This window comes from Halichoeres trimaculatus, unplaced genomic scaffold (assembly GCF_033239565.1).
Source record: "Halichoeres trimaculatus isolate MK-OKI-2021-1 unplaced genomic scaffold, fHalTri1.1 fHalTri1_scaffold_10, whole genome shotgun sequence".
In the NCBI taxonomy this organism is placed as follows: Eukaryota; Metazoa; Chordata; class Actinopteri; order Labriformes; family Labridae; genus Halichoeres; species Halichoeres trimaculatus.
This window is the reverse complement of record NW_027437187.1, coordinates 12,551,865-12,564,287: the sequence shown is the minus strand read 5'-3', so window position 1 is coordinate 12,564,287 and position 12,423 is coordinate 12,551,865. Positions and strand designations below refer to the sequence as shown.

At 40.7% G+C, this 12,423-nt stretch overlaps 1 protein-coding gene across 2 annotated transcripts in view; it reads right to left on the bottom strand.

Annotated features, from left to right (window-relative positions):
• The window catches only part of znf423 (zinc finger protein 423), a 170,543-nt gene that overhangs the window by 59,347 nt on the left and 98,773 nt on the right, over positions 1–12,423 (bottom strand). The window contains exon 19 of one of the 2 annotated variants that reach the window (XM_074677441.1): positions 8,208–8,228. The exons of the other annotated variant lie outside the window; for it this stretch is intronic. Coding sequence (XP_074533542.1) covers positions 8,208–8,228 — 21 coding nt within the window. The remainder of the gene's footprint in view (positions 1–8,207; positions 8,229–12,423) is intronic. 2 annotated transcript variants of the gene reach the window in all.

The window sequence follows — 12,423 nt, the reverse complement described above, 5'->3', positions numbered from 1 at the left end:
TTTTGTGACATGTACAGCATCTACCTACTTGGAGTTTTTTCCTTCTCTTCATAGCTTTAAAACTCTCTGTACAGTGAACTTAGTATGATAAATATGTAAATATTACATTCTTAGAAAGCAGTAAGCAGAACTTCAAGTTTCACATCCAACACCAACTAGTTTTAAAGCAGCTACGTCAGAAAAAACTTCCTGATTTATAATTCTGGGACATTATATATTTCATGTTTGATTAATCTTATCAAAATCAGCTTCTTTTAAAAACATATCTTTCACTAGGAAAATGCTCGCTGAGTTGTTTTAGCTGTATTTTTTTATACACCTACAACAAGCCTGTCTGATTCTCATCTCAGCTGCGTTTCTGATGCCCTGCTTTGATGGAGTTTGTCTGCTCTAGATGAGCAGCAGGGAGTCAGCTGGTGCACCACATCCGCAGAGGTAGAGCGACAAAACATTAACAAAGAGTGCTCAAAACAACACGGTGAAGAAGAGATTATCAATGCACATGAAGCCACTGCAGCAGTATGTTCAGTTACTCTTTCCCTCCAGTGTCTGGATTCTTCAACACCACACTGCGTTTGGATCATTACAATATTAGCTTGAAAATGAGCTTGCTGAGATTTGTCCTGTCTATTGGATTCATATGGCGCCACAATCAAAATGTCCAGGTGGGGTATTAATTTAACCTTAAGTAGTCATTGCCTACATTATATAAGCCAATGTCAAGAAAATATCACGCACTTTACATTGAACTGGTCGTTTTACATCATGTTGAATTACTAGATCCAGACACTTGGCTTGATGAGGGCGTGTCAAACGAGGTTATACACTCACATAAATTGGGGTCAATATCTGACAAACACGATTTGAATTTGTTCTGCCACAAGTAAAGCTGCCCCCTGCTAGTTATGAGAAGAACAGCAGGTTTAAGGTAGTTTGCCCCTGACAGATTTAATTAGGGCTGCAGCTTTCGAATATTTTAGTATTCGAGTATTCCACTGAAAATCCCGTCGATTAATCGAGGAATCGGATAAAATACATTTTTGTTTAGTTAAAGAGCAGTTATTTTTCTAATGAAAATTTTTCTCTTTAAGAAATAGAATTTTCTGATACAGCATGTCAATAAGAGCACTTGCTTTGGTAGCTCCAAAATTTGTGAATTTGTGAACACACTTTGACACATTTTTCGTGCCTTGTACATCTCATCAAATGTTGTGGACCCAAATGGCACCCGTTTCGTAGAATGACCCATTAGTCTCCAAACTCCAGAAAAGATGTTAGCTTTGTTGCTAGTTGCTATTTTGTATAAGAGGGAGCTTGAGGGGTCTGAAAACTCTCTTAATATGGCCTCAGCTCTATCTGAAATACCACTCTTTGATCTTTTTTAAAATTAAACGATTCTTCGAGGCAGAGAAAATTGCTCGAGTATTTTTTGTAATCGAGTACCTCGAATCATTCAAGGAATCGTTTCAGCTCTAGATTTAATATTCAGTCTTCGGTGGAAACTATGCCTTTTTGGGTGATTTATACGGCTTTTATTCAGTTATTTGTTATACAACAGGCATGTTATTGTATGTTTTATTGTATAATGTAGATTGGTATGAATGTATGAATGAGTTATGTATTGGATGTGAGCAGCACTGCACTTATGTCCATGACAAATTTCTCTTCAGGGACATTAAAGTTTACCTAATCTTATCTCATCTCTTATCTTATTGTAAAGAAACCCAGCTTTTTAATCACATTTCAAAATAAAAGCCCTAAATAAGCAGTGACTCAAGGCTCACTAGCAATTCATGTTTGCTACAGATAAAGTGCAGAAAAGATTTACACCTTGGTAATGTTCTTTATGATGGTCTACAGTTGAATCTGAAGTTCTGGCTCTGGACCCTGTTCTCTGGACCTGTAACCTATAACTTACTGAAAGTGTAAAGTCAACCACAGTATCACTTATCCGTCTCGCAGCTGCTCACTATGCAGCTGCTCAAAATACCATAAATAACATAGAAAAGTCCCACTGTGGTCTGCCATGTGTGTGAGTGTGTGTGCGCGTGTGAGCTTCAGTTTTTCTGTCTGTCTGGCACCATCTCCCCCTCTCTCTGCTGGTTCAAACAAGGCTAGCAAGGTGACCCTGAATCACTGGCTGTGTGAGTGTGCGTCTGTCTTTTTGTGTGTGTGTGTGAGCGCGCTTGTGTGCGTGCACTTATCTGCTTGTGTGCATGTGTGCGTGTGTGTTCAGTCCCAGTAATTAACACCAGCCACTAATGAAGTCCAGCTGCTCAGCAAGAGGACTGAGCATGAGCCAAAATCTGGCAGAAATCGCTCTCATCCTCTCTGTGTCTCTCGCCTCCGACACACACTCCTTCCGTTTCTCACTTTTTCATCTTTATCCACCCATCCACACCCCCGCGCTCTCTTTATTTCACCCTATTGATCTGCATTCAGTTGTCTCGTTCTCCCTCGTCTCTTCCCTCTATGTCCTCTGCAGATTGTATCTCTGCATCAGTTTGTTTCCTCTCCTGCTGGTTGCCATCAGTACAAATCCACTCAATTGATCTGTAATCACCACTTTTTCTGTCTACATCTTGTTTCCTTGATGTCTCAATTTCTCACATACTATTTTTTTATTACAGTGACGTCAGTCCCCTCTTCATCTCCTCTCTGTCCTGTTATCTAGTGCTCTTCTCTTTCTCTGATTCCTCCTTATCACTTTCACATAGCACATCTCATACTGCATGTGTTCTGTACGTAGTGTAAAAGATAACATTATGATTTTTATTTTAAGATGAAATAGGACAACATTTGCGTCACATTTACCCAGACAACATATGGGCTGTGAGGAAATCTTTAAAAATCATAACATATCAGAGAATGATTTTTTTGTTTTGTTTTGTTTTTCATCTAATAATGCAGAAAATCAGGGATCAGACTCGCTGACTTTGGCTGAACCACTAAATGTTTGATGAGCAGATTAGATCAGGATTTGTATTTTGTCCAATAGACAGAAGATCTTAGAATAATAAACAGACGCCACATTCACAGCAGAGAGTCAGAGACTTCAGTAGGAAACACATGTTTGGAAACATCTTTAACTGCACTTTTGCTGAGTTCCATTAAGATTTAGATGCAGCCTTATCTGCAGAAAAATGGCACTGATTCACTAAGATTAAACTGAGATCTTGACCTCAGTGATAACAAAGACATTCGTGACAGTAATCATAAAGACAAACAGAAACAAGTGCTGATCAATTCAGATCATGCTTTACTGCCACAGTGCTGTTTGCTGCGTCATTAGCTCATCATTAATGTAGCATCATTTTTATATAACATGCAGTTTCAAGGTGTTCTTTTTTTTACCTATCTTCATTCTTCCAATAAAAAAAGTAAAAATAGAAACTGAAATGAAGGTAAACTGACTCAGATTTTTTTCTGCTGTTTTTTCCTGCCGGGCAAGAACAGAACCCTCGCTCTGACAAGTAACTTAATCACAAAGAGAGGTCAAACATGAGGGATGTGGAAAACAGAAATGAATGATTTCTCAAAGTTGAACCAGTTGAAACAATTTTTGATAGACAAGAAAAAGTTGTGTTTCAGTAAATATCTGTTTTTGGAAATTTACTTTGTGTTGTCAGTAGTGATGAGCCAGGATATTAAAATAGTTATTTCATAATGAAAAATTTGAAGAGCTCATATGACTATTATAAACAATATGACAAAACATTTTCCATTTGCTTTTACTAGCCCCTGGTTGTAAGGTGACATAACAACCAGACCAGACAGTGTTTGATTGTTACCTTGTTGCAATTAAGATACAAAAAACAAATAAAAAACGTCTATTATATCATCTTGACATAAGAAAGCACTATGCAACTCAGAACTGAAGTAAAACCCACAATGCCGATGCAGCCTCAAAGATTTTGAAGTGAACTTTGCACAGTCATGAAACGCATCTCAATCTCCTCATGTCAACCAGGGGGTGGGAAGCTGTTCAAAGAATCAGCAAATAGTAGCAGTGACTATTAAATAGTGTTTCTGCCTGAAATGACCATCCCAAATTCTCAGCTTATTCTTGTAAATTAACCTAAATGTTGAAGCATAGAATTAAAAAAAAAGCACTGACAGCCCAGGCCATTAAAACCACACACAGAGCCTTTACTGCAGCACTTCATCAAACCCATATGTTAAAAATCTGCTCTACGTCTTGTGCTTCCAGTTAGAGCCTTTTGCGTTACTGTACAGGCCCAACAGTGCCCCCCACACACACACACACACAGACACAGACATACACACTTTTACTCCCTACCAGCTGTGACAGATGTGCCTGTCACAGGAGAAAATGAATTCAGAATAGTTAGTGAATTAAGCAGGGAGTTAATTGTTGCTTGGCCCCTGTTTATGAAGCGCATAAAGGCAAAGCGGCTTGTTTGTCTTGTGACAATTAGCCAGCAGAGATGGAGAGGAAGTCTGTGTGTACATTAATGTGTGTGTGTGTATGTGTGCGCAAGTGTGTGTGTGTGATGCGCAAGTGATCGTGCTGTTGTCTTTAGCAGCTGGTGCAGCCACACCTGGACGGGCTGGGGGGGAGGGTGGGGGTGTAGAGGGAGGCTGCAGGTACAGTTATGGTATGCAGCCCTCTATCTTAGGCTACTTTCTTAAATTAACACACATACACACACATAAATACTGATGTACTAACCTACACAGCTAACAAAGACATCACACAGACAACTTCTATACATGAGTTCAGACAGCTGATGTTGCATTTACAAATATTCTCTCAGGCAAACATGAAACCTGACTCACAAACCATCGCTCCTTCCATCTCACACACGCACACACAGTTATTGTGTGTTGCGATGTCTATCCTGGTTGGATCTCTCCCTGTCTATTTGTCAGTGTGTCCTATTAGGTTTCCAAACAGCTTGTAATGACTGGTAATAAACAGCAGAAGAAGAAGAAGGTAAATCAAGCGAGAAGACGACAAAATGAGCTCTCCAGGGGACCACCATGCTCCTAGCCTCAGAAACAAACACACACACATCCACACACACACACACACAACAACATCAACAGAGAGACACTGACAGTTCTATGTATCCATTCCCAGTCAATAAAGCAGGCGAGGGTGGGTTAACGGGGGCTAACAAATAGTTCTTTTAACGCTGTAAGTGGAGGTTAGAGAAACACTTGAAACAGGATGTCAGAGTGAAAATGTTCAACAGGATGAGTAAACAGACCCTGCTCTGAAGAAATTATTGTTCAAGAAGAATGTTTCACCAATGAATCATTTTCTGCATCAATAACTTTTAAAATATCTGCGCTGCTTAAAGGTCAGAAAACTACACAGTCGTTCCTCTCCTGAACTTGCTCCCCTCTTTTCTTTTGTTTTTCTTCTTGTTCAGTACGATTTAAGTGTACTAGTGATAAAAAGACACAATAAAACACACTTAAAGCTAGCGGTAGTCTTGAGAATAGAAAACCCGGCTTGTGGCCAAAGAGTCCACAGATACAGAAGACACAGTTTATACTGGACCAGTTCCAGTTGTAAATCTGTAGATATGAAGCTGATTAAAGCTGGAGGAAGCAAAGCCTTTCTCATTCCCTGGATGGTTTATGGTTAAATACTTAAATCACGTGCAGAGATATATTTTAATAGCACAGATACCCACTGAGCTGCACCTTACTTTTCTTATAAAACAAATCAAGATTTCATACTAAAAGAGGCAAGACCTGCTCTCTGCTCTTTTTGATCTATAAATCACTTTATACCATAAAAATAAATCTATTACTGAGACAGCTTCAGGTTTACAACATTCTTTCATTAATATACAGCTACATCTGCCCCATCTTTCATCCTCACATCCTCCCCTTTCTTCTCTCCTTCATCTAGCCCTCTGTGGTCTTCTCTCTCCTCCTCATCCCAGTCCCTTGTCCCTTCATCATCACTCCCTCCCTCCCTCTGGTGTCACGGCTCGCTGGTTCCAGGTGGCGAGGGAGGGAGGGAGATAGGGATGTAGGGAAGGATGGATGGAGGGAGGGATGGGAGACAGGGGAGGCGGGGGTTGTGTGTTGTCATCTGTTCCAATGTTCATACCATCACAGAACAAAATCCAGCTTAGAGATACACACACACTGTCAGTTTGTTAATGAGAGTGTGTTGAGATGATGTTTTGGTACTGGTTGTGATTGAGGGACGCCTCTGATTTTGATTTTTTTTTGAAGAAAAGGTGGCCTAGCTGTAAAAAAGTGATTATAAAAAACTATTCTGTTTGTTCTTTTTATGGATAAAACTTTTACACCAGGACAGTATTGTTGTGGTTTCCTACACTTTGTGTTCTCTGATTAAACTGATATAACAAGCATTACACTTTAACAAGATAATCAAACTGTAAGATTAGCTCTTCAATGAAATAAAAAAATATTGCTAATTATGATTTAAATATGCTGCCCATTTATTTTTCTGATAGCAGCAGTTTGGTATCAATATTTTCAGTGTTTTCTTCTTTTTCTTTTATGTTTGAGAAGAACACATCTTAACATGTTGGAAAACAAAATACATATTTGACTGATTGAGCTTTGAAGACACCTGCAGTGTTTTTACCGTAAGGGTGACGACAGTATGGGTTGAAGTGTTTTTCGAGGGTAGGTGCTTTCCCTGATAAAACACCAGCTGATTACTGAGAGTTAGACACTCCTCTGTGAGGACACATTTTCAACCCTGAGACATGATAAGGACTGTTTCAGCAGCACTGCAGAGTTTTATTTCTACTTGTTTTCTGACAAGATGTTCACTTAAATATTGCATCAGAGGTAAGCTTTTATCATGCCACAGCTATTTCGTGGTGCAGGTTCAGTTATAGAGAAAGTGTCAGACTGTAGCTTGTTGGAGCAGGTGCAGCAGGGTTAAAGAGAACTACAGTGTAGATGTACCAGTGCCCCCAACACACACACACACACACACACACACACACCCACACACACATACATGAGTGAACTCTCAACCACATTATCCACCTCCATTGGCTCTAAAAGCTTCTTTTTCGCCTCATTAAGTCTTCAGTGACACAAAGTAACCACACCAGACCCTGCATACTCCCACATACACATTCATAGATAGGTGTGTGTGTGGGAGTGAGTGTGAGTGTAAAAGGAAGGAGGGGGGTAGAAAAGGAGAGAGGTGGGACACTAAGAAGCACAAAAAGACGTGTGCACACATCACACACCAGCTCAGCCACAGCCCCTGGGATGGCTGCTTAGACAGCAGCCCGACATTACTAGTCAAGCGCATCACAGATTTGACTGCAGGCGAAAAGACGGGCTGACTGCAGGTTGACTCTTCAGAGCCGTCAGATAAATGCAACCTCAAGGAACAAAAAAGCGAGCTGTGTTTATGTAATGCATCACTGCACACTGCCAGGTTCATGAGCTAGTTTTGGTATTCAAGGGTGACATTAACATGCAGAAGTACCTGACTCCAGTCTGAGACCTTTGAGAAGATCAGGTTCTGCTCAGGCTTTTAAAAAGGAAATATTTAGAGTGAACTGATACCGACCCTGGCCTTTGAAACGTGTCAGAAGAGAGTGTCTCAAACTACTGACTCTCAAATCTGTGAAGAATGTGAGGGGCAGGCTCCCTAACTCCATTAGAGTGCATTGATGTAAATAAGTAAGTAAAGCTCATGCTGAGGACACATCATTAGCCACCACGCTCCACAGGGAGCACTTAGATCCAGGTGAGTGGCCACTCAATACCTCCAAGGCATCTGTGTGTGCACGCGCAAGCTGTGTGTGCAGTGTGTGTGTGAGTATGTGTGTGTGTGCTGTGTATGAGGTGGGAGGGACAATGAAACATGCAGCTCGAGCGGGGTAAAGGGATAAATGAGGAGTTCAGGTGAAGGGTAAAAGTGCAAAGTTTAATGTGTCAAATAATTATAAGTGCTGAAGATTTATATAAGCAGAGTGTAAACTGTTGTGCAACTTGTGTCTCTACTTTTCCTCTTCCAAAGCTTTTCCTGAATCATGCAAAGTGACTTTTTATCAGATCTTTTATTAAGTAATAAAGAGTCTCAGCTAAAGCTTAAAAACGAATGCTTATCTCTCTTTCTCTATCTTTCAAAAGGAAGGGGAATGAAATGCTGATGGGCAGGCAGTGAGACAGCAAAGTGCTGCCTTGCTCATAGTGTGAGCTGAGGAGACAGAAAGGGGACAAACCTTGCCGACAGGTGGGCTCTTCTACGGGCCGTCCAATAGGCAGGTGGGGATGGGGGAGAGCGGAGGAGAAAATGGGCAGGGTTAGTAACAGGTAGCGTGAATGTGGTGTGTGTGTGTGTGTGTGCGTGTGTGTGTCGGGGAGGATAAAAAGCTGATTTTTTTTTTACTCAGTTGTGACACATTTTATATCATGTTCACTCCAGTTTCACTGAAGACAAAGTGGCGTATGAGGCTGGTGAGGAGCCTCTCTGTGGCGACTGTTAGGAGCTCAGATCGTCAGCGTTAGAGTCTGAATGATTCTTTGAATCATGAAACCTTTTTTAATTGTCACCACCTTAACACAGACACACAATTAAGGCTTTAAAAAGACTTCTTGATGCTGCTGTGAACAAAAAGTGAGGCAAAGCAAAAGAAACAGATTGATGAGAGTAGTTGAAAGAAGGGAAAAGTAGTAACAGCAGGGGCCGTTAATTTTACCAAAAGTGTAAGCATGTAATGAGAATGAGAGGCTGCTGAATAGAGTTCTTGGCAGAACAAAGTAAGGGTTCCAGTTAGTATGCAAATTAAAGGTTGGTCTCTGATTAAGACCAATGAAAATGAGAGGGAGCACGCTGTGTGTGGCTCTTTGTGCACACATTTTCAGTATGCTCGGGTGTGTGAGCGAAAGGGAAAGTGTGTGTGTCTACATGTGTTAGAGAAGTGGGGACTCATGCTGTGAAATCCAGACTGAGGTGATTAGTAAAGCATTAGTGGCTGAATGTAACACACACAACATGCTGTCAAGGACCGTACTCAGAGATGTGTGTATGTCTGTGTGTGTGCGTGTGTGTGTGTGTGTGTGTGTGTGTGTGTGTGTAAAGGGGTGAATATTCATTAGGACCATTTTGTTTTGCGCATTTTAGACAGAAGGATGCAAAGTGAAGACACTGATCTTTCAGAAAGTCTGACGTTAATTTTGATCTTTGTTTTTAAACCACTGACTGAATGAAGTGTGCATAGTGGGGTGACCATGGAGGACATGGGTGAGCTTTGAAATCAGACTGGCTACTCCAGGTAACACTCAAAAAATTTTAAACTGTGGGGGGCAGACTTGGTCTAGTGGTTAAGTCATGGGCTCAAATAGCAGGCATCCTGTGTTTGCCTCAAGCCCAAAGACCCTTTCCTCTATATCATTCCACCACTCTAATAAAATTGCTATTAGATGGACTTAAAAATGTCTGAAGAGTACCTTGTGTGTCTAATTTAAAAACATCCTTAGGCTCTCAAAGGATTAAACCAGAAAGATGCACATGCAAGGATATAAAACAGGTGCAAAACTTAAATTTCATTTATTGAAGTAGGTATGTGTGGTGAAAACAGAAAGAGCTAATAAATGCTTTTCATTCAAGGGAGCACACACATTTTAAGACAGTGCTTCAGCTGGACCAGTTAAACGTGCAGACGCTTCTCTCTGATTGGAGATTACAGCTCACCACTTTCTGTAGCTCCATCACTATAAGGGCTTAAATAAATGTTCAACATCTAATCAAGAACAGGTGATGAATGTAATTTCTGACTGAAATGAACGCACACGCACTCTGACATGTTCAGCTAAACACAGACTCGCACCTTCACCTTATACTGTCACACAGATTGGAAGATCTTCCTGATGAGCAGCTGCACTGCACAAAACATTACAGCCTGCCAAAAAACAACTGCAGCACCGACCAGGGAGACATGCAGTCAAACAAACTCATGAACACACACATGAACAATACGCATGTGTGCACAAGAGAGACCAGAGGATACACAAACTTGACTGCACATTACAAACTAAGAACCACTGCATCCCATCATGATATTCAGGGTTAGACTCAATGATGAAGAAAAGCAGAGTGGGTATCTAAGAGTAAAAACTATAAATATGACTGGCAGAGGTGACAAAAGTGCTGATATTTATACTGACACTGGAGGTATAAAAGTATGAATGTGGTTCTGGTTTATTTTCAAAATAAGCGACTCTGACCACATGCAGAGATAAACCCCAACGCTTAGTGTCAGCCTGCTTCTTCAGTGCCGCCCTCTGCCACCTCCAGCTCTGCATCCTTCTCTCTTTTTCTGTCTTCTCTACCCCGCTGATAAACCTCCTCCTACCTTCTCCTTCCATGTAGTCCCACCCCCCAGCGTGCCCAGCCAAAAACACAAACGAATGCTTTCTACATTTTCTTCTCATCTCCACTTCCTCCAGCCCTCCCCTCTCCCCGTCTCCCTATCTCCATCTGATAAGCAGAAAGAGGAGCTAGAGACACTGATCACACACAGCTCCGTGATTACACAAACACACTCACACAGGTGGGATACACCCCCTGCCCACACACTTAGAGCACATTATCCACAAAAAAACAGTTTCTGCCAGCCTCTCTGGAACACCCTTTTTACACCCAGTCATTGTGATTTAACCCACTTAGAGATGTTCCTCTGAGTGGTTTGTTTTGTTTCATAACACGTGCTTTTTTCATCCATGGTAATTTGGTTTTATTAAAATTTTGTAAAGCATCTTGAAGTTTTTAGAATCTCTTGTTTTATCAATTTATCAAATACAAAGAGTTTATTACTTTGTACAGGGTGGGGATACAATCCTGGTAAGCCAATCAGCTCCTCCCACATCATGAACTCACAAGTTACATTCTGTATCTTTACCATCAACAGATAAGATATTACATCACAGCTTCAGGACCGGGTCATGTTACTCTGTCTTCATGATGATCCAAACAAAAGTGACTGACTTTTCACTTTCTCCAGCTTCTTGAAGGTGTTTGTACAATTCATCTTTTCCCTCCAATCTTGTGTTCTCACTGTCTCCTCCTCTGGCTCCAGAGCAAGGCATCGACCACATGGTGTTTTAATTAACTTGTGTACTGTGTGAAAGCCTAAGCTGGCAGGAACACACACAGTATGACTATAGCATGACAGTGAAGCAGAAACTGGGCCTGAGACACTTCTGTTTATAGTATCCTTGATTGTGTTACCCTTTGAATGAGTGTACTCTCTGTCTTTACCATAAAAACACTCAACCTTACTGACCAATATTTGTAAGCAAGTTGGAAAACAAAGAACGTGTATATCATAAGGTTTCATTTCATTTGAGCTATGAGTCAAAAAGAGTAAAGCTGAGATAAAGCATACATAAGAAATTGTTTTGAGCTGCTGAGTACATAAATGTGCTTTATGTAACCGCTCTTATGGAAACGCTTTGAGGAAAATATCAAGCTGTCGTCAGTGTGTGTTTGTGTACAGGTGGAGCTGTCATACTTGCGCTGATTCTCACTCTTCAGACTTCTCACTTTGACCCTCTCTTCTCTATCTGCCTAAATGTTGCCTCTCTTTCTCTCTCTGACAGCGTAATTAACAGGACCATGGGGTGCACCATGTATTACCCATGGAGCGATGTGACAATCATATTACTGGACTAAAATAGCCAATAGGAAATGGTCTCCTCTCTGCTCCCACAACCTGCCAGACAGTTGACACAATGGTTACAGGTCTGTGTTAGAAAAAAGTCACAAATAGTACAAGAAGACAGAAAGCTGAAGGAGGACTTGTTAATATTTAGTGTCACTTAATGTTTGTTTTGTCATGCTAACAGCCCTGTGTCACACAGACAGAAGAAGAAGAAGCTAGATGTAATCAAAGCCTGTCTCACTGCCACATCAAAAGTGACACAAGCACTCCTTCCAGTGGTGGATGGATTAAATATGTGCATGTGCACCTGACAAACAGTCGCATTCTGTAAAAAATAAAAACATAAACAACAATCAGAGGAGGGTAGAAAGGGAACTCTTGTCCTCTTTACATCCAGTACCTGATACTGAATGTGTGACCTTCATGTTAAAATCAAACCCACAGCCTGAGCATGTGGAGAAACCTGTTAATGTGCATCAGCATGAGCACAGATCATCTGCACAACTGTCCCTACTGCAAAAACAAATCTTACCAGATAAATGCATTCAAAGAAAAATGTCACTCTTTAGCCCTTCAACCTAAATATAATGTAAAAGAGGAGGGTTACATTGTTTGTGAGAAAACTGTGAAATCTACATTATCCTGATTATTAAAGGTACTTAATCACTTAAATTAACACAATTAAAATTAACACTTAATAATTAACACTGAATAATGAAGTGGGCCTGACTTACTTGTTTTGGAAATGATAACATTTGAACAGTCTGTTTAGCAG